The sequence below is a fragment of the Erythranthe guttata genome, chromosome 8, assembly GCF_056151865.1.
Source record: "Erythranthe guttata isolate IM_541 chromosome 8, IM_541, whole genome shotgun sequence".
In the NCBI taxonomy this organism is placed as follows: Eukaryota; Viridiplantae; Streptophyta; class Magnoliopsida; order Lamiales; family Phrymaceae; genus Erythranthe; species Erythranthe guttata.
In genome coordinates, this window is record NC_142540.1 from 24,619,062 (window position 1) to 24,645,000 (window position 25,939).

At 33.9% G+C, this 25,939-nt stretch overlaps 5 protein-coding genes across 10 annotated transcripts; 3 read left to right on the forward strand and 2 right to left on the reverse strand.

Annotated features, from left to right (window-relative positions):
- Positions 1-7,227, forward strand: LOC105965170 (S-adenosyl-L-methionine-dependent methyltransferases superfamily protein). Its single transcript, XM_012989692.2, has 15 exons — positions 1-284; positions 526-614; positions 997-1,063; positions 1,176-1,291; positions 2,070-2,136; positions 2,256-2,304; positions 2,441-2,526; positions 2,616-2,863; positions 2,964-3,019; positions 4,458-4,543; positions 4,783-4,875; positions 4,965-5,295; positions 5,901-6,460; positions 6,573-6,807; positions 6,897-7,227. The coding sequence occupies exons 1-15, from the start codon at positions 102-104 to the stop codon at positions 7,112-7,114; spliced, it is 2,484 nt and encodes an 827-aa protein (XP_012845146.2). The 5' UTR covers positions 1-101; the 3' UTR covers positions 7,115-7,227.
- Positions 7,228-7,326: 99 nt separating this feature from the next.
- On the reverse strand, positions 7,327-9,504 carry LOC105965171 (ras-related protein Rab11D). Its single transcript, XM_088822506.1, has 2 exons — positions 9,084-9,504; positions 7,327-7,962 (listed from the first exon to the last, which is right to left on the reverse strand). The coding sequence occupies exons 1-2, from the start codon at positions 9,320-9,322 to the stop codon at positions 7,521-7,523; spliced, it is 681 nt and encodes a 226-aa protein (XP_088678632.1). The 5' UTR covers positions 9,323-9,504; the 3' UTR covers positions 7,327-7,520.
- A 2,444-nt stretch (positions 9,505-11,948) lies between these two features.
- On the forward strand, positions 11,949-14,464 carry LOC105965332 (hypothetical protein). The gene is made up of 3 exons (XM_012989877.2): positions 11,949-12,759; positions 13,398-13,508; positions 13,886-14,464. Exons 1-3 carry the CDS (start codon positions 12,148-12,150, stop codon positions 14,075-14,077), a joined length of 915 nt encoding a protein of 304 aa, XP_012845331.2. The 5' UTR covers positions 11,949-12,147; the 3' UTR covers positions 14,078-14,464.
- A 724-nt stretch (positions 14,465-15,188) lies between these two features.
- LOC105965172 (ATP synthase subunit B) lies at positions 15,189-19,287 on the forward strand. Of its 5 annotated transcripts, none has more exons than XM_012989694.2 (14): positions 15,189-15,589; positions 16,688-16,753; positions 16,844-16,889; positions 17,081-17,220; positions 17,419-17,520; positions 17,606-17,677; positions 17,758-17,813; positions 17,918-17,999; positions 18,087-18,179; positions 18,299-18,363; positions 18,495-18,507; positions 18,608-18,688; positions 18,787-18,895; positions 18,979-19,287. In XM_012989694.2, exons 1-14 carry the CDS (start codon positions 15,470-15,472, stop codon positions 19,077-19,079), a joined length of 1,146 nt encoding a protein of 381 aa, XP_012845148.2. In that variant the 5' UTR covers positions 15,189-15,469; the 3' UTR covers positions 19,080-19,287. The 5 variants fall into 5 exon arrangements, with proteins under 5 accessions (XP_012845148.2, XP_088678633.1, XP_088678634.1 ...); XM_088822507.1 differs by having other exon boundaries at positions 15,271-15,589; positions 17,072-17,220; XM_088822508.1 differs by having other exon boundaries at positions 15,448-15,589; positions 16,851-16,889; positions 17,072-17,220.
- Positions 19,288-19,515: 228 nt separating this feature from the next.
- FBW2 (F-BOX WITH WD-40 2) lies at positions 19,516-22,695 on the reverse strand. 2 transcript variants are annotated; one of them, XM_012989696.2, is made up of 3 exons: positions 22,395-22,695; positions 21,417-21,764; positions 19,516-20,472 (listed from the first exon to the last, which is right to left on the reverse strand). In XM_012989696.2, the coding sequence occupies exons 2-3, from the start codon at positions 21,722-21,724 to the stop codon at positions 19,779-19,781; spliced, it is 1,002 nt and encodes a 333-aa protein (XP_012845150.2). In that variant the 5' UTR covers positions 21,725-21,764; positions 22,395-22,695; the 3' UTR covers positions 19,516-19,778. The 2 variants fall into 2 exon arrangements, with proteins under 2 accessions (XP_012845150.2, XP_012845149.2); XM_012989695.2 differs by lacking the exon at positions 22,395-22,695 and adding an exon at positions 22,151-22,379.
- Positions 22,696-25,939: the final 3,244 nt, after the last annotated feature.

Here is a 25,939-nt window from a genome sequence, read left to right on the forward strand (position 1 = left end):
ACACTCCAGAAACCGGCGTTCTCCCCCATTTTCAAAAAGCTGCAACTGCACTGCAGCCACAAGAGTAGGCGCAAAATTAATTTTGAATTTGAGAAGTGAAAATGGGAGGGAGAGGGAGATCTCGCACTCAGAGGAAGCACTTCCGGCAGGGTAGAGAAAACGTGTGGAAACGGACGAAATCCGATGATTCCGCCGCCGCAGCAACCGACGATGCTAACGGCAAGACGAATCAAGGTTGGGAGCCGTTTGCCACTCAGAACCCCGGCTTCGATGAGTACTACAAGGTAAAAGCTTGAAGAAGATGGCGAAATAGATTCATTTGTTTGCGTATAGCTGTAAATTGGTTTTTGCTTCGAAATTGTGTGTGTAATTATTTTGAAAAATGTTTTTTGCTTCGAAATTGTGTGTGTGTGTGTAATTATTTTGTGTAGGAGCAGAGTTTTTTCCCCCAATGTATGTGCGCAACTGCTGTAATGGGAGGTTTGTTTGGCATTGTGTTGAATTTGTGTTTTGATAAATATGCAGGAGCAAGAAATTGTTTCGCCGGAAGAATGGGATAGTTTCATTGAGTATCTTAGGAAACCGCTGCCGGCTGCTTTCAGAATCAATTCCAGGTTCATACTCACTCTGCTTTTTTTTTTTTTTTTTTTTTTTTTTTTAAATAAAAATAATAATTCAATTACATTCTTAACAGACCGTATTTGAATGCTCAAGCTGTTATCAAATAGTGTTCATTTTTTAAAACAAGTGTTGTTAGCAACTACCAACATTTATGCAAAGTGACGCGTTCATGCAATCGGTTAGCTGTATATTTGTGTGTATTGAGAAATTAGGCAACTATCAGCGGATAATATTTAATGACCAACTTCTTGCTTTGGTGATTCGGTTCTTACTTCACTGTTCATTGCACATCCTTTGTTCACTTGTTATTCAGATTTGTTTTACCTTCCCGATTCTGCAGAACCTTTTTGACTCTCTCTTTATCCAATTTTGCAGTTGTCAGTTTTATTTGGATATTCAGTTGCAGCTGGAGAACGACTTTATGAAATCTATTCAGGCAGAGGTAAATTGGTTTCATCTGTTCATAGTTTTTAAGTTACTAATGCACCAAGGTTATGCACAAAATGCCGACATTGTTTAGTGTTGATTGGTCCATGTCTCTTCAATTTGTGCAGGATGCTGATGGATTTGAAGTGGATCCCATAAAACCGCTACCATGGTACCCAGATAATCTTGCTTGGCAGTCAAATTTTTCTAGGAACCAGTTGCGGAAAAGTCAAACCCTCGAGAGGTGAGTGGTTGTATACCACAACGTTTGTTTAGGACTGGTGAAAAAATAGTATCAGTATCCATTTATTCTTGTCTATACTGTGAGGGTTAGAAATTATTTATTTCTTAGCTAAATTCGTTGAGTGTGTCGAAAAAACGTTTTTGAGGGTCTGTCAGTTTGATACTTCTTATGTCTATAAAAATGAAATAAACAAGAAATTTGAAATAGACGTTGGGTGTATGAGAAACCAGCACAAGAGAAACCAGAAATTGGGGTTGGGCCAGGCAAACGAGGAAGTTGCTTCTTTCGCTGATTGTATGAATTTTGTGTCTGTACTATGTTTTTAATTAAATATGGAGATGGGGAAACTACATAATTGCGGTATATTGGATCACATATTTGGTTAAATAGGTTGGTGTTACCTTTTCCTTTTGTAGCAATATAGCGATACATAATGGTTCATAATGTTTGTACTTGATCTATCCAATTTTCGTCCAACTTATTTTTACACATGATATGTTACTGAGTAAACAAGTTATTCTGGAATATGTTAGTGGCTTTCCACTTGATTTCTATGTGGAACTTCTTCAAATTGTAGCAGTATTTCATCTCAATGTTTTCTGTAAATCTTTTAATAAACTAGAGTGTTTCTAATACGAGTTCATTTTGTCATGCATCTTAAACTTCTTAGGAGATAAGTCTAACCGTATTCACTTTCTAAGAGAAGTTGTTAGATGCTATTTTTTTCCTAGTCTATCACATTCCTTTTTACTTTTTAATTATCAAATTCCGTTTTCAGATTTCATGAGTTCCTGAAGCTAGAAAATGAGATTGGAAACATTACAAGACAGGAAGCTGTTAGCATGGTGGGCCAATATTCCATTTAATCTTTTGTTTTCTTGTTCAGTTGCATGTGAAACGTCTGATATTAAATTGTGTGTACTCTTTTGTGCTGTTTATGTTATTATTTGCACTCCGGTTTCAGGTTCCTCCACTATTCCTTGATGTACGTCCTGATCATTTTGTTCTCGACAGTAAGCTACATTTATGACTTGAACATTATTTATGATTTTCTGTTTGTATAAAGGGGGCTATTATTCTACCACCTATTATGCAAAATTTTATGTATATCCCTACTAAATCTAAGTGATTGTCCTATACACAATGCAGTGTGTGCGGCACCAGGTTCAAAAACATTTCAGTTACTGGAGATGATATACAATTTGACAGAACCAGGAACTTTACCCAGTGGAATGGTATTATTTCCATCATTTCTTCTCTTATAATTTATTTTCTTCAACAAAACCCTTTCCTGATGGTAACTTATCACACGCCTCTGTTATAGATTATCGCAAATGACCTGGATGTTCAAAGATGTAATCTTCTTATTCATCAAACGAAAAGAATGTGCACTGCCAACTTGATTGTCACAAATCACGAAGCACAACACTTCCCAAGCTGCCAATTACATAGGCATCACTCAGAGAACTCCCAGATTGGTATTCGTCAGCTTGAATTTGACCGGGTTTTGTGTGATGTCCCTTGTAGCGGTGATGGTACTTTACGTAAGGCTCCCGATATCTGGAGGAAGTGGTAATTATTTTTACTGGCTGCTCAGAATTCATTTTGACACTCCTTTTCCAGTGTTTATTATTATGTTGTTGTCATCTTTCCTTCCTCTTAACCGTTACAGGAATGCTGGAAACGGTAATGGTCTTCATTGCTTACAAGTCCAGATAGCGATGCGAGGTACTATTTTTCATAAGTTGAATTCCCTCTCTTAGTAGCGAAACTAAATAAGCAACATGTTAGTGGCTCCAGTTTCTATCGCTTGAAATTTATGCAGTGGATCATTCAGTTGTTACAACTATTACCATCTATTTTGTTTAATTTTTTTGAGGAGGGGGAAGGACAAAACTATCATTAGGGTGTTTGGGCTGCACCTGTTCCTGTATATAATCCTGAAAACATGTAAAAATGAGGGAGAATAAAACCTTACCTCTATAAGAAAACCAGTGCAAGAATATTGCAAGTTATCTTTTGACCGATAGGAATATGTAGAATATTAATCAAGATAACAGTTCTAACTTCTCCTTTGTAGCAAAATCAGAAGATACTGTCCAGTGAAAATGCCTGCCTGCAGTATCTGTTAGCCATAAATGAGAAAAGTAGGTCCAAACCTCTACTGTTATAAGAGTTTCGATCTATTGGGTTGCTTAAAAATGTGTACAGGAATGCAGCAGGTTTAGTCAAACCACTGAACCACCATCTCAAATCGTACACAACCTCATATCCCATAATAACCTTATTTTTAAACAGACACTCATACTCGGTGCAACCATTTTAACTCGTTTGGAGATTTCTTATACCATTGGTAGAACCAATTATCAAGATACATAAATTTCTTCAAACGTTATATATGAAAAGTCTTAAAAAAAGGAAAAAGGAAACGATAACATAGTAGTTTTGGTGGAGTGGCTCAATTGAGTGTTTGTGTCCTTGTTTGGGGATATATTCATGTTCTCAATTCTCATGTTATGTGATGGTACTTTGGATTGTATAGCTTTGTTCTAGTTCCAACTGGATATTCACTCTTGGAGTCGATGAAGTACAATTTTTACCTGAAAAGAGTAGTCACTGTACATAGGTACAAACATGTGTATTTGGGAGTGGGAGTAGGTTGAAGGGGATTATGACTCAAATTAATTGCATTACCTGTGATACCTAGTGTGAGTGTGCATATGTCCAAGCATTATGAATATGTCCAAGCATCTAGTCTGTGATGTGCCATCAGATTTTAATTAGGTGCCCTATGATTGCTTGCAGAGGGCTGGAAAAAGTAAGTAAAAATACTTTAATGTAGGACGGACATATGTATATTGGAAAACAAATGATGGTCGAGGAAACATATAATTTTTCCTTACTCACATTCCCTTTGTCATTTATTTTCTTTTGGCATTAGATGCAACTGAATTTTTATTTATGCTCCTTTAACATCCTTTAGTTGCAAATTGCACGTGTGATGATTGAGTTTTATGTGAAGTTTCTGAAGCTAGATTTGTTATGTGTACGCTCACTCACAAATTTATTTTTGCAGACCAAATATTTTCTCTGTTTTATCTCCACTCTTAATTATTATTCCAGAAAAACACCAATTGTTTTTCATTTCCAAACATGATCATTTCAGGTCTAGCTTTGCTTAAAGTTGGTGGTCGGATGGTATATTCCACTTGCTCAATGAATCCAGTGGAGAATGAGGCTGTCGTTGCGGAGGTAGTTTATGAATTTTGTCATGAAGAACTTTAGGAGTTCAGACGGGATAGTCATAATGCTGATTTTTAAGTGACACATATTAATAATCAAACGGAAGCATCTCTCACTATCCATCCCCTATATAATAACTTCCAGATGTGTCCATGCATGGATTATATAAAGTTAAAATAGATTTGTCCTGCTTTGGGTTCCGTGGGTGTTTTATGTTTTCTCTTTCTTACATGTTTTTATGTTCTCAGATTTTACGGAGATGTGGAGGAACAGTTGAGCTCGTTGATGTCTCGACTGAACTTCCTCAGCTTGCTCGCAGACCAGGTGTTAAGAAGTGGAAGGTTAGTTCTTTGTCGTAATCTTTCATGCCTCCATTTTATTACGAAATGATTTTTTAGATTTTGATTTATATTTCCATTTTCTTTTGCAGGTTCGCGATAAAGGGCAGTGGCTCGCATCTTGTAATGATGTTCCTAAGTATCGTAGAACTGTAATAACTCCAGGCATGTTTCCTTCTGGAAAATTGTTCGAGGAGACATCTGAGCTTGATATTGAAGCATCAAACGGCAAAACCAATGAGAACGGTGATGCAAATTCTGAAAATGGGGTCCAGTTGATGGACGAGTCATTAGCCCCGCCACAGAATTTGGAGGCAGAAGTCTCGACTCTACCTTTAGAACGTTGTATGAGGATAGTGCCTCATGATCAAAATTCTGGGGCTTTCTTTATTGCTGTTCTTCACAAGATTGCACCCCTGCCTGGTAAGTATTATTACCATTTTAGTTCAATGACAAAACTTTGTATGGAGCTATTTTAGTCACTTAACATCACTCACATCTAGGGGTGGAAATCGGACTGATCCGATCTGAATCAGCACTTTCGAAAAAAATCCCTTTTTTTGGAAGTGAAAATAATTCCATTTTTTCCAATATGTTTTTTTTGGGAAAATAAGACATCAAAATTTCAGAAATTGGAATAAAAATTTCAGGAATTAGAAATTTCAGATCAGGATTGGCGGAATCTGGAATTTCCAAATTTTTAGTCACCTAAAATGTATAATAAATAATTTTGAAATTTCAAGTATAATTTTCAGAACAAATGGAATTTTCGGAAATTATGTTGGATCGGAAACTGGAATCTAATATGTATTCCAATTCCATTACAGAAAAAAAACAGTAATCGGAACTTTCGGGATTTGGAAAGAAAAAAATGTTCCAAAATCAGAAATATTCAGATCGGAATAATTGGAATTGAAAAATTCCTTTCCAATTTCCACCCCTATTCACAACTATCTGATTATCAAGCTCTGTATTATTGGTTTTATGAGCATATGGCTTTGTATCTGATTTATATGCATGTTTTTCAGCCCCTGCAGCCACTGAGAAGAAACCGACAAGTCTTCCCGAGAAAATAGATTCTAATACCACTCAACCTATACAAGAACTGGATGAAGTGAAAGAGGACAATTCAAATGTGGACGACATCGATTTAAGCGGTGAAGGAGATGTTCAAATTTCTGAAGCAAATCCGGATGCCGATTTACTGACTGGAGTGGGTGAAGAAGAAGAACTTCCTTTGGACAACGATGAGAATAGTATAAATGAAGAAAATGCAAAAGACGAAACTAAACCTTCAGCTGATGAGAAAAAAAGGGCTTCGGGAAAAAGGAAGCTTCAGATTCAGGGGAGGTGGAGAGGTGTGGACCCCGTTATCTTCTACAAGGATGAGTCTGTGGTGGGGAAGATAATTGACTTTTATGGAATCAAGGAATCTTTTCCGTTCAAAGGGCATCTTATTACAAGAAACAACGACATGAACCATGTCAAGAGAATTTACTACGTATCAAATTCTGTTAAGGAAGCTCTCGAGTTGAACTTTCTAGCTGGCCAGAACCTTAAGATAGCTTCTGTGGGAATGAAGATGTTTGTAAGTTCTTTACAAACTCGAATCTTTTTACCTTTTTTCCGTTCTATTTCTGTGGGGATGAAGGTGTTTTAAGTTCGTTAATTTTTTAACTTTTTTTGTTCCTTATTTCCAGGAAAGGCAGACTTCGAAAGAGGGGACATCAGCACCATGTTTATTTCGAATATCGTCTGAAGGATTGCCATTGATTCTTCCACATATAACGAAGCAAATTATCTATGCATCTGCAGTGGATTTTAAGCATCTTTTGAAGTACAAAAGCATCAAATTTTCGGATTTTGTTAATCAAGAGTTTGCAGAGAAGGCTATGAAGCTAATGCTTGGTTGCTGTGTTGTGATTCTGAATAGAGGTTTGTATGATGATGTCTTTTATTCTAAATCATTGTTCGTGATTTTTTTAACTTTTCATTCTGAATATTTATTTATTTATTTTCTGCAGAAAACGGAGGCTCATCAGATTCATTACAAGAAGATACGAAACCTATTGCAATTGGGTGTTGGAGAGGTAGAACAAACGTATCTGTCATGGTGACAGCACTCGATTGCCAGGAACTTCTGGAAAGGGTATCCACTCTCGTTTTAGCTGAAGAAGCAAAACCGGAAGTTTCTGAAATCGAATTAGATAATACCATAAACGAGGCACCTGCAAACTCTTGATTGAACCGTCTATTTTTGGAGATTGTCGTGATATTATTATTATTATTTCGAATGGTTATTTTGGATATTGTAGCAACGTTAAACGTAATTTACAGCATTGCAGTTTTGAACAATTATAGCTACTGTTGGAACTAGTGTGTATGCCTGCTCTATAAGTATAATTTACAGTAATTGAGTGCCAGGAATTTCTTTTGCAGCAATTCAACGTTCAATTGACTGATAAAACGGAATCGATAAACATAAAATGATCAAAAAAGAAAATCGGAACTCTGTCCATAGCTGTTTTCTCCATACCAAAATCAAATAACCATCCATCCATATATCAAGCTAAATTTACAACTCAAATACATCACACGCTCAAAAAAGAATCACCATCAGAAAAAAGAAGAAAAGAACGAACAAAGAATCACGACCTACAACACATTTTCTTCTCCGGGATAATTTGTGCAGGGCCAGGAACAAGAATCTTCTTACCAGACAAAGACGAAGAAGCGGGCCCCGCATTTTCTCCATCTTCAACGAGGTTTTTCTTGTTCACAATGTTGAAAATCTCAGTCAACACGGTGGAAAAGGCCTCCTCTACATTCGTTGCTTCCAAAGCAGATGTCTCTAAGAAGAAGAGCCCTTCCGTTTGAGCGAACTCCTTTGCATCCTCTGTGGGGACCGCCCTCTGATCTTCGAGGTCGTTTTTGTTGCCGATCAGAATTATTACAATGTTTTTGTCCGCATGCGCACGTAACTCCTCTAGCCAACGTGGGATGTGGTCAAAAGTTTGTCTTTTAGTTATGTCGTATACCAACATAGCCCCCACTGCTCCTCTGTAATACGCACTTGTCACAGCTCTGTACCTGTTTTGCGAAAACATTTATCGCTTAATTGTTTCGGAATCTAAACATTATGTATGTATTTTTTCCAAATTGAGTGCAATATGATGCAAACTCGAGAAACATCCGATCACTTAACAATACATCAGTCGTAATAACTCAACAACATAAACCACATTGCTAAGAACCACAAAGGAAAAACAAACAAAGGAAATAGATTAAGTATATGAGTGCATCTTTAACCGTTCCTGTTAATTGCTGTCTGAAACGTTATATACGATAGAAATAGATGTGATCAGCATACACACTGAGATCATCATAGTCATATGTCTGGTTAGATTCGTAATTTTTTTTTCTAATCAATCCCACTAATTAGTTGAACTCTTTATTTAGAAGTGGTCCACTAACCTCCATTAACTACAATTTTCAAGAACGAGACTCTTCATCTTAACGAGTAAAGGTTAACGATCTAATAAATAGTTCATTTTGCTCAACTATAAAAATTACAAGAGAATTAGTATCACCGTAAAAATTGAAAGTGAAGGGCCGATTTCATGTGTTGGATTGAAAACCTTGCAGATAACTTGTTTCTTAACAAAGAGCTAAGCTACTAATTCGTTCTAACCAAAGATTTCGGGTGCCAAGACGAGATCGATAAGTTTACCCCCTCACATTCTAACCACTTACTTATCAACGATCAACCCAAACCCCATGTGTTATTAACTAAACATCGGGAGCCTGTATGTACAAACGGCAGCATCAACCAAACTAGAGCTAAGAACTGAATCTATGTATAGTTAGGCTCGATTCCAATTCAAAACCTTGAACTGAGAACGAAACAAGAAATCCAACATCGAATTCACAGTTCGTGTATTCGATTCTACGCAATCTAAACGCATCGAGTTTTTATCGGCTAAAAAAACACAACCTAAACCCACAAAAAAAATCATGGATCCACCACAGATCAACTACAAATACGACACCCCAAATATTTCAAAAACACAATTAAAACCCCCATATAAAAATTCGCCTCAATTCAAGTAATCATGTTCACACACACACACACACACACACACACATGTATAGGTATAGATATATATTGGAGTTCTAGAGTTCTAGAGTTCTAGAGAGAGAGAGAGAGAGACCTTTCTTGGCCGGCGGTGTCCCAGATCTGAGCTTTAACGGACTTGTGGTGAATAACCATAGTCCGGGTCTGGAATTCAACGCCGATGGTAGCTTTGGAATCAAGGCTGAACTCGTTACGCGCGAAACGGGAGAGTATTTGTGACTTGCCCACCGCCGAGTCACCGATCAGCACCACCTTGAACACGTAGTCTATCTTCTGGCTCGCATCTCCATATCCTCCACCACCACTACTTCCCATTTCACTTTCCCACACACTAAAGATTCAATAATTTCTTGCCTGAGGGGTAGAGAGAGAGAGAGAGGAGAGAGAGAGATTAGGAAAGGGAAGAAATGGGGAGGAAAGAGGAGAGAGAGAGAGAGAGAGAGATCAGATTTTGAAAGAAGAAAAGTAACAGTCCAAACCAGTCAAACTTTTCAGTCATTAATATATTATTTTTTGTTTATTTTATTCCTTGCCTTTGCATTTATTTCCTTCATCTCTCATTAAATTAATTTAAATTAAATATATGACAAAATATTTTTTTTTTTATGAGTAAACAAAATAATTTACTTGTTTTAACTTTTAAATATTTTTTTTTTACAAGATTTGCATTTACTGAACTAACCTACAAAGAAAACACTATTTTACCATTACAACTGGATATTAGTAAATTTTGTTACGACAAAATGCACTTTACCCACTATAAATTTTCCATGCACTTTTCCCCCTAAAACTTCTAAAAAGGAATATATTCATCATTCGAAATATTATTTTGGTTGCACTTTGCTCAATAAGTTAATTCTTAATTGTGGAGTAAAAATAATATTTTAAAGATGCAACTTGCAAAAAAAGTAGTGTGCAACAAATACTCAATTCCGATAAATAATTCATCGGAGTTTTATTATCGGGGTAATGTGCAACAAGACTAACATTTTAAAGATGGACATCCACTTTTAAAAAAAAAAAATCGAGAGGGTAAAGCACGAAAATTAGAATTTTCTAGGAGGTGATGTGCAATTTGCCCATTTTGATAATTAAAAGTTTTTATAGACATATTGCATATAGTACCATAATTTAAGAGATTTGCAATACATGATCTAATCTAAAGAAACCAACATCTTACTAACTAAATAAATAATTAGTCAGTAAATAATTAATTCATTTTGTTAGTCGGTTAATTTTGACTGAATCGATCAATTAATTTCAAATGATCCAATCAACTATTTTAAAATCAATCAACTTAAATAAAATAAATTAGTCGATTTTTCATTGAGTATTTAGTAGATCGTTTCTAGAGCGAAGTAGTTGTTTATACCTAAAAGAGAAATTGACAATTTATGGAGTAGCTGTAACTTAGTTCAAATAAAAATATAGGGGTATTTTGGGCAACATAAAATCTAAGTTATACTATGAATATCGAGTCGAACACATCTTTGTTCAAGCTTGTTTGATTTTTTTAACAAAACTTCCAAAGTTGTATATGAGCTTTAGTTTGATAAGCAATCGAGTCGAGCTCAAATGAGCTATATTCGAGGTGCACACGAGTAAAGCTCAAGGTAAAGCCGAACTTCATAGTTTATCGAATAAAAATATATGTTCAGGTTTGATTCGCTATGCTAACAAACCAGCTCAAACGAGCTTTTAACGAAGGATCTCGAATCGAATATCGAGTAGTTTGGTTTGATTTTCAGGCCAACTTTCAGCACGAGAGATATAAAATATATATATTTTTTATATAAGAACCCTGTAATATAAAATTAAAGGGTTAAATACAAAAACACCCCTGTACTATGGAGTTTGTATCAAATACCCCCTGTACTACACATAAATACAAAAACCCCCCTCACATATACATTTTTTTTAAAATATGACGAAAATACCCTTGCTTAGCCTATAAATTAATGGTTTGTTTGATTCATTTTCCACTATATTTTTAATATTTTCGTATTTTACTTGGGAAATTTTGATATTTATATTTTTTTTCTCCAAAACATTAGATTACTTAGTTTTTTTTCTCAATAAAACCTTTTATTTTTTCCGGTAGTTCAAATTCTCAACAATCATAGGATTGTAAAGATGTTTGTAATCTTATGATGTTTGAACTACCGGAAGACATTTAAGAAAAAAAATGAAGAAACTCAAAATGACAAAAATAAAAGGTTTTTTATCAGAAAATTTAAAAAATTTAAGCAATTAGATATGTTGGAGAAAAAAATATAAATACCAAATTTTTCCACGTAAAATTGACTGAAAATGGCTCAAACAAACCCTTATATATATATATATATATATATATATATATATATATATATATATATATATATATATATATATATATATATATATATATATATATATATGATAAATGCTTGAGTAGGGGTATTTTCGTCATATTTTGAAAAAAAATGTAATGTGAGGGGGGTTTTTGTATTTATGTGTAGTATAGGGGGGTATTCGATACAAACTCCATAGTACAGGGGTGTTTTTGTATTTAACCAAAATTAAATAATATACAATTAAACCTCTATAAATTAATAGAGCCAGAACTAGCAAAAATTCTATTAATTTAGCAAAATATTAAATTATCGAAGTAATGACTTAGTAGGTTTTTACCGAGTCGAGACAAAAAAAAACTATTATTCAAGCGAGGTTATTAATTTATCGAGTATTAATTTATTGAGATTCTCCTGTAATATTATGTACAGTTAAACATCTATAAATTAATACAGTCGGGACTAGCAAAAATTTATTAATTTAGCGAAATATTAAATTATCGAACTAATAATTTAGTAGGTTTTACGGAGTCGAAATTAGAAGAAAATATTAGTTAAGCGAGGTTATTAAGTATTAATTTATTAAGGTTGTCCAGATGAAATATGTCATTAGGCTGAGGCGCATCCTGATTTTGTTAGCCATCGAAAAGCTAACATGCGCGGCGTTAGTCCACCTCACCGGCGCTGAACCATCGGTTGCATCGCCTCAATTTTTTTTGTCAGTTTTCTGGTTTCATCTCTCTCCCTCTCGGACAAGAGTTCACTCTGTCTAAAAAAAAGCATGCAATTCGGCCATTAAATCACACCAAAATGGCCCTCACATTTCACACCGTCTTCACCAACCCGACCCGTTTCTTGAAATCCCCCAAATTCCCATTTCCACCCCCAAATTCAAGAACCCAATTCGAAACCCCCAGATTTTTCACAACCCACCCCCGCCGCTTCGCCGCCGCAAGGATCAACGCCTCCTTCCAAGAACCGTACGGAGCTTCAGGAAACACCACCACCAGCGGCGGCGGCGGCGGAGGCTACGATGCTTTTCTTTCCACTCTTGAATTCCTCAGCCTCGCTTCCTCGGCCGGTTTCTCCGTCTACATCGCCGTGAAATGCGGTGTGCAGAAAGGAGGAGGAGGAGCTCTGGGGGTGGTGGGGAGCAAGTTCTTAGTGTGGCAGTGCGTGGTCTTGGTGATCGGATTGGCCGCCGGAGCTGTGATAAGGCGGCGGCAGTGGAGGAGGATTTGCGGTGTCGGGTTTTCGAGAGGGCCGCCTTCTTACGGGGCTAGTTTGTTAGACAGGGTGGAGAAATTGGAGGAGGATTTGCGCAGTGTGTCCACAATCATTCAAGCTTTGTCGAGGCGGCTCGAGAAGCTCGGCATTCGGTTCCGGCTCACCCGTAAAGCTCTCAAGGAACCAATTGCCGAGGTAATTCATTAAGGCCTCGTTTGCGAATATATATTGATATTGATTGATAAGATTGATCGATTGAATCGGAGTTCGGATATGATTATGTTGTCCATGATGATGATAATGTAATACAGTTAAACCTCTATAAATTAATACAGTCGGGATTAACAAAATTCTATTAATTTAGTGAAATATTAAATTATCGAACTAATAATTTAGTTGGTTTTTACTCAGAAGAAATAATTATTTAAGTGAGATTATTAATTTATCGAGGTTCTACTGTACGTGGTTGTTTTCTTACATATGTGATTTGTTATTGTATAATCCTTTGTATATCCCGGGCCCCGGTTTTAATCGTAAACCCCAAAGATTTGATACATCTTGATTATGTACGATTATATAGTGTATCAATACTTATCCTACTAGCCCTAAGGAATGTAGCTTGTTTGTTAAGGAAGGACTCAGCGGCCAATCATATATGTGCACTAGGTAAATCTACACCTCTCGTTTAATAGCTTGCAAATCATACGAGAGACGTAAACCACACTAGGCTAATAATGTGTGACAAACTCAACTTATCGACCGTTGATTTTGTAACACTAGTGAGTTGTCTTTTGTTAGAAATTTAGAAAATCTCGTGTGTTGGTTTTGGGCAGACAGCAGCTTTGGTCCGGAAAAATTCGGAGGCAACACAAGCGTTGGCGGCACAAGAAGACAATCTCGAGAAGGAGCTCGGTGAAATTCAAAAGGTTTTACTCGCTATGCAGGTAACTTACTTTTCGATACGATACTTGACGTACGCTATCTAAACTAGGCCTCGTTGGGTTGGGGAGATTAGCCACGATTAACTAAATAATTGGACTTAATTTGATGTCTGGTTAACCCTATTATTTTCCGGGTCGACCCGCAAATTTTATTTTATCATGGCTAATGTGGATGGATCTATTGGGAGATATTATAACTAGACGAAATTATACAAACACCTTATGAAAGAATAGGCCTTTGGTAACCATACGAGGCCTTATACTATTAAGTTCAGTGAGATGAAATTTATCGGAAAAAAATATTTTCTTTACATTTTAACGGAAATGCAAATTTAGGGTTTGATCGGGTTCCTTTTTTTCATTGTCAAATGTCTATGTAGGAGCAACAGCAAAAACAGCTCGAGCTGATTCTTGCAATCGGCAAAGCTGGCAAGTTATGGGACACCAAACGTGTCGAAAATCAAGATAAAAAAGCACCCGAGCCTACTAAATCTCCGGTGGCAAATTTGGAAATAAACCCAAAAATCGAGACGCCGACGTGGCAGAAAGAATCGAGCAACGACAAGCTTTGAGATATTTTTTTTTCCGGTAGGAACGTCAGAGTACGGGCCTTGGTTCTCGTTTGATGCTAATAGGGGAACAAGACTCGATTAAACTTGATCTTCATTCTTGATATTTGATGGTCCGTTTTGCTGCAGAAATCAAAATCGATTCTTTTTTTGGCGGGATTGGTTCTTGTTCCAGTTTTGCCCCTGATATTTGAAATACGGATGATTTTGTAATTGTAATCGAATCGATAAATTGTTTACACTTGTGTGGTTTTTGGTGAGGAAAAAGAGGTAGTTGTTATTTCTCATGCTGTGTTAAGAACTCTGTGTAGCTTGTTATTTGTATTTTTGGAACTACTACAGTTTAATTGTTGAAAGGAAAAGAAAAGAAGGCAAATGATGTACCAAAAATGAAGATGCTGGAACTTGTGGCAATTGTGCAAATATTAAAATTATAGGGGTATATATATATATATATATATATATATATATATATATATATATATAAGTTTTCATTCATATATAATTTTTTTTTTTATGTATTTTCATACAAAAGTATTTAAAATAAATTTTACTATGAATTATCAATTTGCAATTGATCATTGAATAATGTAAATAATTAGGGACACAAAAAAAATGAAAATTTGCAATTCAAATATGTTTCTATTTTTTTAAAAATTGCAAGAATGGCCAATAAGGTGTCCGACAGGTGTTCTCAAGTCTTGGACACAAAATGTGTCCAAAATGCGGAAACGTTAAGAAGTAAGTTAAGAAGTTGAAGTTTTCGTGCAACATAGGTGTAGTACGTCATTTACTTCTCTTGCGCGGTGTTATACAAAAGAAATTATTCGATATACTTCGAGTGATTACAAGTTCTCCTGTCAAAAGAAAACAAAAAACTACTTTTACTTTAGATAATTTACCAAGAAACATAATACCAAACTATACAAGAGAAAAAAAAAAATTTTGACAACTTTTGGGGTGCAAATCGAGCACGAATCTCATCGCAATATCACTTTCGAAAAAACTTCAATTTTTTTTGGAAGTGAAAACTTAATTTCGATCTCGTTCCAAGAAAAAAAAATTGAATTTTCGGAAATTGGAGATAAAAACTCGTTCCAAAAGGAATTTTTCCAATAAGAATCAGCGGAATTCGAAATTCTCAATGTTTTAGTCATCTACAATATGAAATATATAATAATATTAATATTATTAGTGTAGTTTTCGGAAAATAATATGAGAAATTCGACAACATTTTCAGAATTTAAAGTCCGACTCTAAATCGAAATTTAACATGTTTCCAATTCCGTTAAAAAAATTGAAAAAAAAAAAACCGGAATTCTCAAAAATATTTTGTTCTCAATCTCTCTCTAAAATCTCTCTCTCTCTCTCTCTAAAATCTCAGGCAATTGGAAAATGGAAGGGCTAGAAAAGCTGGGACAAGTACAGAGTACTATAAACTTGCTGCATTCCGTCGGAGTTTCCGATGCCAACCCCGTCGCCGAACGCTTCCTCGCCGATTTCACCTCCCTTCTGGTGATCATCTCTCCATTTTTTTCGTAATCCTGCAATTTATTTTCATTAATTGAATTATACAACAATCTAGGGTTTCATTAATTATTTTTTCATCGCTTTAATTAACCCTATAAAATTTGCTTCTTTTGCATCCAATTCGGATAATTTGCTACTGTTTTGAGTTCCTCTAAGTTACTCACTATTGGGAATGATTATGTAATCTATGTGGGAGGATTTGTTTCTTCACATGATTATGTTTGTGTGTGAGATTGGATTTGTTAGTTAGTAGGCATTGTGTGATTGAAATTTGAGTTCGAATATTCGTTACCGGAAGCATAGAGATTCCACTGTCATTCGCCACGTGTTTATTGTGTAATAACTCGACACTTGACAGAGTACGTCTCAAAATATTTAGGAAATCCGATGGCAGATTCTTGATAGTGAAGATTTTGTGGATTAAAATAGTAATGCTAATAGGGGTGGAAATTGGAATGTAATTTCCGATTTCCGCTGATTCCGAATACGATATTTTAGATTTTGGAACAATATTTTTCGATCACAAATTCCGACTTCCAACTTCCGACTTTTCCGAAATTATTTGGATCGGAATTGGAATATACATGAGATTCCGATTTCCGATCCGATTTAAGTTCAGAAAATTCCGATTTTTTTTCCAAATATTACATAAAAAAAACCGATATCATTATGTATTTCACATTTAAGGTGACCAAAAATTGGAAATTTCCGAATTCGGCCGATACCGATCCGAAATTCTCCGATTATGGAACAACTTCTTTTGTTCCAATTTCCGAAATTCCGATTCCCTATTTTTTGGAACGGAATTGGACCTAGTTTTTCAGTTTCGAAAAAAAAAATGGATTTTTTCCAAAATGGCTAGTTCCAATCCGATCCGTCCGATTTACACCCCTAATGCCTACACATGTAAGTGTATACGAGAGAAATCATAGTGTAACTCTGTATTTGATCTACGTTATTTGATCAACATCAAAGGTTTTGCTGCATCGATGGAATAAAATATTTTATGTTTGATTTGTGCATATTGTATTGTAATGTTAATTTTTTTTCCTTTCACTGATTTGACGACAAAATTTGCTGAAGATGCAAAGGTGCGGTGAGCTTGTAGTTACCTCGAAATGCGAATTGATTTCCAAACACATTTCAAAGGTTTGTCGATCATTCTCCATTTTCTTTCGGTTTTAATTGCAAGGTTTTTAAGACAAGCATCTAAAGTGTTTCTCTTTCTTGTTGCTCAAGATATTAGATTTATTTACCGGCGGTGCGTTACAATGTGGAAGTAAAGGTGTGTCACACATTGTGGTGATTTATTTTATTTTTTATCGTAAAGGAAAAAATAAATCCCGTAGTTGAATAAATTCTGCCTTTTCATGTTTATTGTGCTACTTTTCTGAAAAATATTTGTGCTAAATAACCGCATGAACTAAAACTGATATAAAAATTATCTTATAAAAAATTAAAATCAAGATTTTGCAGGTTGCAGCTCGATTGGAAACGATTTACAACTTTATTGCGACAATAAAACGAATTTGGATCGTGTGCAGAGTTTGCATGATAATGTTGCTATGGTTGGGATGGATGCAATGATCCGTTCGAATTCAACTCTTGAGGATTTTGTAAGAATTGTTATTATCGATACTCATTATTGCACTCTTTATCTTACGTTTATTCTGCAATGAGTTGAATTACGACATTGGACATTTTAATTTGAGCCGAATATGAATTTGTCATGTTTGAAATTTTTCTCGAGCAAAAAAAAAAAAAAAGAGTAAAATCATATGCGACGCTGATATTCCGATTATTGAAATTGATAGTGCAGGTCATATTTTATGTTTCACAAAATGGAAGCGAACCAGCCAAATTCGATTTTCCGATACCTGCCTATGCTTTCATTTACAGAAAGTTATATTTATCAGGTAAATAGTAAACTTTGTCTTTATACATCAGATTCCAATTCATTTTTTATATCATTAATTTCACGTTATTCGGGCAATAATGCAGCTGGATGACTTAAACGAGAAACTACTGCAGTTGCCGAGGGATGGAGTTTCGATTTTTCCTACGGAATTTAAGGTAATTGAATTTTTTTACCAAAAAGAATCTTAATATTTAAATTATTACAATGCTCTTAATTTGTGACCGGGCATGCACAGGATCCGTTTAGACCCCTCGTTAGTGTACTAGAACAACATGGGATTTTGACTGAACGGTTCGTATTTCATTATTTTACGATCTTACATAAAAATTTGATCTTTGAGCGATGCTCTATTTATTTTATTTTATTTATTATTTATTTGATTTATAAATAATAAGAATTATAGAAGAGTTGAGGTGTGGAGAAGAATATTGGGCTCTGGAAAGAAAGTTATGCTGTACACTTGTGAGCAATGACAAGGTATGCTTACGTGTCATTTGCCTGTAGAATATTGATTCATTTTGCATATAATCAATTAAAAGAAATATAAACATTATTTTTTCGTAGATATCAATTGAGGATGTAATAAGGGCTATCCATCTCAAATCCTTCGATTATCGAATGCTGAACCTTCTATTGTATCAACTAAGAGGAGAAAAGGTATTCTATTGTTTATATATACACTAGCAAAATATTTAATATTTTTAAATATCATCTTTTATTTTTTTCGAAATAGCATTTTCAGTAATTAATCCACTTAGTTTGAAGCTGTTTTCAAGGTAAATGAATTGCATATGGAGTTTCTGTCAATCTCGGAATTGCTTGTCGAAATATCCGATGATCTGTAAGTGATTCTTCTTCTCGTTTTTTTCTTCATTTTTCCGAATAAAAAATATGATACGTATCACATTTATGCATGTGACGGAAGCATAAAACAAAAAAAAATCACCGATGGATAACCAAATAATGCCACAGGTTTGATTACGAAGTGAGTCTCTTTCCGTTTTTTTTTTCTCTCTTTATTTCTCTTTTGATTAATTTCGTATTTATATATTTGTATTTTAATTTGATTTTATATTTTTTAATAGGATGACGTATTAGAGAATAATTTCAACGTTCTTCGAATGTTTGTGAAATACTACGGAGCTTCTTCAGCACCAGTGATGATGGTAAGTATTCAACGGTGCATATTTACACATCTTCGTTTCGTAAATGACTATATTTATTTATTTTTAATATTTTATTCTTTTTTTTTAATTGTCGTTAGGCAAATTTCATAACCGAAGCGGAAGAGAAGTACGATAAATTATTGAAATCATTAGAAGATGAACTTTCTGTGATGTATAAGAAAAGATGTGAAGAAGCTACAAAAGAAGGTAAAAATGAAAAATCTTTGCAAAGAAGTTAAATTACTTAGCTTCATAGTTATTATTTTTTTAATTAATTTTTTTTCGGTTAGGTGGGAAAATTTACGGTCCTCCTCTCGGAACATGGCACATGCCAACTGTGATCGCAGACGAGATTGGATATCGAACGAAATTTTCATCTAAAACTCCATAATTTTGTACCTCAAACTCCATAATTTTGTACCTCAAACAGATCATTACAATAATTTAATATCCGATCGACATATTTTTTGACTAGACGGTTACTTGTGTCGACAATTTTCGAAGAAATATTTTCTTGACATGTAATATGTGTCTGATTGTACCACAAAAATATCATTACAAAAATTTAATGATCGAACGATGCATTTATTTACTAGACAGTTACTTTTGTTTCGACGATTTTCAAAGAAATATTTTCTTGATATGTAATTTGTTGTGTCTGATTTTCTTCATCAATCTCCTACACAACATGATAAAATCATGTGACAAAATCAAAACTTTGACCATCACCAAATCTACTTTCAAATCTAACATCAAATTCTCCAAAGTATAATTCACAAAGTTCATAACACCATCATTAAAAGATTAAATAAAATAAAATATAAAAAAAAAAAAAAACCATCACCAATACACTTAAATAAATCCATACAACAGTCATATTCCTTACAACACATTCATATATATATATATATATAATATATATATCCAAAAAAAAAAAAAAAGCCCGAAACTCACACATAAAATCAGCACAAGTCGCAGACACACGAGAAGACGAAGAATATCGAAGTCCTCCAAGAAAAAAAAAAGAAAAAACTATAATAATAATAATAAGTCTATCATAATCATCATTACCTTAATTAAGTGTACTTAATTAAGGAGATTGCGGCCAATCATAGCCCGCATCCACAGCATTAGCAGCATCGTAAAACCACATCTCAACCTCCACCTCATCATCAATCGGATTTTCATATTCATCCCCCCAAAAATCATCATCATCAAGAATCTCCTCCTCGTCGACATCATCATCATCATCGATGATGACATCACCCGCCACGAAATCCCACGCAAGATACCCCGAAGACCCGGAATACTCCGACCCGTTATCCCATACATTCATCACATCGTAGCAATCCACCACAACGGGGCCCACAACCCTCAACTTCGGATACCCCTTCACAAACTTGTCATCCAAATCCACATTCCAACACCCTCGTACATCTAGAAGCTCGAGATTCTTGCAATTCTTGATTATCTCAACGATGCTGGAAGTTTCGACGAGCAAGTACGCGATCTCGAGGTGTTTGAGCCGAGGCATGGTGGAGGCTATCGCTAGGGCTTCGTCATCTTGCGAGAGCTTCTCGATCACCTCTAATGGATGCATTATTCGCCTCAAGCTGGCGAGGAATTTGCAGCTTTGGCCTATAGCTTTTAGGGTTTCGGCTCCGATGTTGACGCAGTAGCTCAAATCGAGAAAAGTGAGATTCAATAGCATTGAGATGGAATTTCCGGTTATGGAGTCGTTTAGTTCGCACCTCGGCACTCGCAATGTTCGTAAAGATTGAGCACTTGCAAAACAAAAAAAAAACGAGACAAATAATCGTTAGAAATGATGAATAAACGAAGAAAGCAAAAATTAATTGTAACAAAAGGACGAGTTTTTTTTTCCTAATATATAATATGAAGTGAGGTTATATTAATACAGACGGAAATGTATTACAAGGGTGGAAACACAAAAAGAATTACTAAAATACCCCTACAAAATTTTCAAAGTTATGAGGCCTCGTCCGTCACATGCAGTGGCCCAAAGAAGTTACTTAATCTCTCTAATGAAGAAGAAGACTCCACCGGATATAAATTATCAATTTATTCTACTTATGTCTATGCAATTTAATTCAATGCAACATTTCTAAAGTAAAAATGTCAAGTTGAATTTCAAAAATCGCGATCAAGATAGCTATAAATGTGGTATTTCCGACTTATATTTGTATTGATCTAGAAACACATAATACGAACAAATTAATTTCCTTTCTATTTTTTTTTCCAAATATATAATATGAAGTGAAGTCGTCTATACATAAAACAAGTTCTTACGCATTTAAGGGTGTAAAACACAAGTATAAGATAGCAATTTCTTTCCCACGTGGCCTTTTCGTCTACACTCGAAGTAGGAAGAACTCTTACGTATTTATGACTATAATTACTAAAATACCCCTGCAAAAGTTTAAAAATCACGAGCCCCCCCGGATATAATTATAGATTCGTTCTACTTATGTCTATTCAATTTAATTAAATGCAACGTGTCCAAATTACCATCCAACGCCCCCACAAAGCTAAATAATCAACTCAAGCACGCAAAATTAGCGATCAAGATAACTATAAATGCAATCGAGATTACTAAAAAATGTGGTCTTTCGCCCGACCTATATTTTGCATGATCTAAAAACAGTGACACGAACATTAAATTCAAAAGACCGAAAAAAATAACCATGGCCACATAATCGATACTTACTTATTTGCTATGAACATAATACTTTGCTCGTTTGCGAGGCCGAAAACCGCGAGTTTACGGAGAGATCCACAGCTTCTCGTAATCAATAATTGGAGCATCCGATCGACGATTTCGGGTTTGGAAGTTCTGCTCCACTCGTCGATATCGATTTCTTGCCAGCAATAAGGCCCCATAATCGCTCGCCCCCATGATTTGCAAACTCTAGGTACCACAGTTAGTACCTCAAGCAAAGAAAGATTCTTGAATATTAACGCGAGCGCGTCGGGTATTAATTCGTCCCATCTTCGAAAATCGTCACCTTCCTCCATTTATTTTGTATATATACATACAAGATTTACTTTTTCACCCCTGCCAAAATTGGTGAAGAAAAAATGTAAGTAGGGTTTCAGAAATTGGGATTCTTGAAAACCCTAACCAGATCATTTGGTTTCAATTACAAAAGATGATTTCAATCAAATTTCAGACAAGAATTCAGGGATAAAGATGTCATTTTGAAGCTGACAAAAATTCCCATGGAAAAAAAGATTCAGCACATAAAAAAAAATCTAAAACAGAGTGACAGAAAATTGGAGAGATTTGCAGAGAGATGAGCAAGAAAGAGATGGGCCCACAACATTATATAACCTAAAATTTATCAGAAATGTACAGATCAAACCATAGCCCAGGTAGAACAAAATAAAAAAACAGCTATAATCCAAAGCCACAAACAAATAAAAATAAAATGATAATCTTACCATACACCAAATAATTCAAGAAAACCAATTCGCCGATGTAGAGAGAGAGAGAGAGAGAGAGAGAGAGAGAGAGAGGGTTTTGAGAAAAAAAGCTATCTCATTTTTTTTGACAAGAAATTTGCAGCAAGAAAACCGACAGATGGAAATGCAGAGAAAAAAAAATGTGATCTTTAGAATGTTTCAACATCAAATTAGGGGCCCAAACAAAAAGAAAAAGAAGAAAAAGGGCAGCAGAGAAAATTACCTTGGCTTTTTTTTTTTTTTCTTTTCTAGTACTCTTGGATCTATGAAAGAAAAAAAAGGCACCGATTTATCCGCCTGAAATGAAGGGTCCTAGAGAACACACTCTTCTCTCTCCTCACTCCTCTCTCTCTGCAGAGAGTGAGAGAGAGAGAGACTGTGTGTGTGTGTGTGAAAGAGTGGAAAAAAGTGAAAAGGTTTAACAGAAGAAAACAAGAAGAGAAGCATAAAGCAAATTCGTATCTTGTGTCTGTATGTATATGTGTTTTTACGGATGAATGATTTCAAGATTCTCTCTCTCTTTTCCTTTGTGTGAAAACTTGAAAGTTAAAATTTATTTCAATTCTGTCCCTCTTTTTTCCTTTTATTGCACTTTAGTCCCTCATGAGTCATGATAATACTTTTATTGAATATTTTTTAGATGACATATTTTGTTTTGGGACTAGTGTTTTTCAGTTACTCCTATGTTATACCTAGTGAAGGTTACACTGCGTGAATTTTTACCGTTGATACACACACCTGTGTGGATGTGTGTGTGTGTGTTTGTGTGCTTATTAATGATAAAGATTTATTCGATGTATTTCACCCGATGTAGCATAGAATAACCCGTGTTTTTCTCTATCTTATTTTAGGTCACAATTTAGTACATGCATATCAATAGTATTAGGTCACAATTATAATGCATGCACATTAAAAGGAAGTATATATTTCAACTTCGAATGTTGGCTCGGACTGTTATAAATTATGATCGCTTCTCGTACTTACTTGAATGAAAGTCGTAATTTTCCCAAAGTTAATCTATTAAAGTTTGGATACTTGACATATTCCATGATCGGATTTAGTTTTAGGTCACAATTATAGTACATGCACATTAAAGAAAAGTATATATTTCAACCTCGAATGTCGAATCTAACTATTATAAATTTTGATCACTCCACGTGCGTACTTGAATAAAAGTCGTTATTTTCCAAAGTTAATCTATTAAAATTTGGATACTTGGCGTATTCCATAATCGGATATCTTTTATCTTGTCAAAATATAAATTTGTATTTCAATTTTCATCCGTAGGGCCGTACTTAAACCTTATAATATATTTTCGCTAAATTTCTTCTATTCGGTTTTGACTTATCGTTGAAAATTTCTTTGAGTTTAGAAATTAAAAACGGACTGCAAACTCGCAAATCATGATTTAGTCGAAACTAACCAAAAATACTTGCTCTCTAAGTTGTCAAATTCACCTATGAATTTTGGTAAAATACAACAATATATATTATATCAATTTTGAATGTTGATGTGTTTATAATTGTATATACATAGCACTTGTTGTGAATTATGTGGGGAAAAAGAAAAGGTGCATAAATTATGAGGAGTGATGTACAATTTACCCAAAATATTGGATCTGGATGTAATTACGCATTTTGACTGAAAAAAAAATCGTAGAAGATTAAATACATCAGTTAATAATATATGCCAAATTTGAGAAATCTTTGAATTTTGACATATCCAAAACTCCAGTCGGGATTTTGTACATTAATTTTATTTTTCCTTTTTATATAATAGAAATTTACAAAATATTTAGTATATGATTTACACAAAATATGAAATGTAAACACCAAATCAGATCCAGATTGATGTAAATATCTAATATGTATTAATTGGAAAATCAAAAGGAATTAACTAAATTATTAAAATAAACCTAATTTTTTTATTTATTTTATATTTTAATAATTAATATTTTTTGTAATTGTCCGAAATTCAGGTAATTGTCACAGTCTGGTTAGTATTACAACTTTATTTAGTGGGAATTGGGTGAAGTAAATGAGACTTCATTTCAAAGTTTCAACTGTCAATACTTCTCATTTTGGCTTTTGTAATAAATGAGTGAGAGAGTACTGCAAATATTAAAATGTGTCTTTTTCTTAAATAAATCCATTTTTTATATATATATATTTATTTATTTTTCTAAAAAATATTTATACTTTGTAAAAGTATATCCATTTCCAAAATATTTTTCAAAAAAATATACTCAATAATATAAAATATAAAATATAAAAAATAACTACGAACATACATTTATATTAACTTTAATATATATATATATATGTGTGTGTGTGTGTGAAAAATATAAATGAAAAAAGAAAAATAATTTACATGCAACAACTGGGCTTAGTATAAAACATATTCTGTAGGTATGAATTGAAATAAATTAAATGGTAGACCAAAGTTTTCTGGGCCTTCACAAACATGAACAGTTTAAAATGTGGACCATTTCTCTGAAATAAGTATTTACTTTTTCAAACACTAAATTTATTACAACGTGGGGACACAAAAATTGTCAACAAAAACATTTCTAAATGTACTTTATATTAAATTTAAATATTAGTAATTAATAACTTATTAATTTATGAAATTATTATTATTATTATTATTATTATTATTATTATTATTATTATTATTATTATTATTATTATTATTATTATTATTATTATTATTATTATTATTATTATTTTCCATAAATAAAAAAAATATGGACGAGCCCGTAGATAGTGAAATTACCTAAGAACTGCACAATCTAATCAATGAGTTGAATCGTCGTACGAAATGGATGTTAGATATATCTTAAACTACCTTGAAGAAAACAACTTAACTTCAGAGATGTTTACTGGCGAATAAATAACTGAGAGTATCATGAGAAATGATAAAGACGATGAAGTTGAATATGATACTAAAAGCCCGTTTTCCGAATTTGAAGCTTTTAGAGCAACAACGTTATTACTGAACAATTTTTTTGTTAGGTACATGAAGTACACCGAAAGTACTTACTATATTAAGAAAAACGTGAAGGATGAATTTTAATGCGAAAAATCGAATCATGAATTGTAACGTATCATGTATTTGAAGAGTTATTTTTACACATTATTAATATATATTAGATGAATTTTAAAATATGTATTATCATATAAATTTAGCGAATTATTAATTTAGCATATTGTTCCCGAATCAGGACCGGAAAAAAATAATTATTTAAGTGTCGATTTATCAGGTATTAATTTATCGAGGTTCTATTGTACATTGTTTAATCTATAAATTAAAAAAAGTTAAAAAAATACATTATAAACATATTATATTTTTAATTAAAATTATAAAATATTTACTTTTCTATACCCCTTTTTTTTTCTTTTTTGTAAATGTCTCTTTATAACATATAAATATTTCGAATTGCCGTCGGTGATGAAATGAAAATTACATTATTTATTTGGGATGTGATAAATGTCGTTCGAGCTTTAATAATATCGTTATGACTTCAAACGTGATTTTGATTATTTTTTATTCCAAATTTTGCAAAACCCGAAAAATAGAATTTGTAGTATTCTGACTTAGTTTTCTAATCCAACTCGAATCACCAAAATTGGATGTCCGACGAGAAAGATATACATGAATCAATGGATACTACCCACAACTTTGATGTATTGAGGTATCTAAAATTCAAAATGTGACTCATTCATGCATAATTTTGTCACACGACATCCAATCTAGCGAATTTAAGTT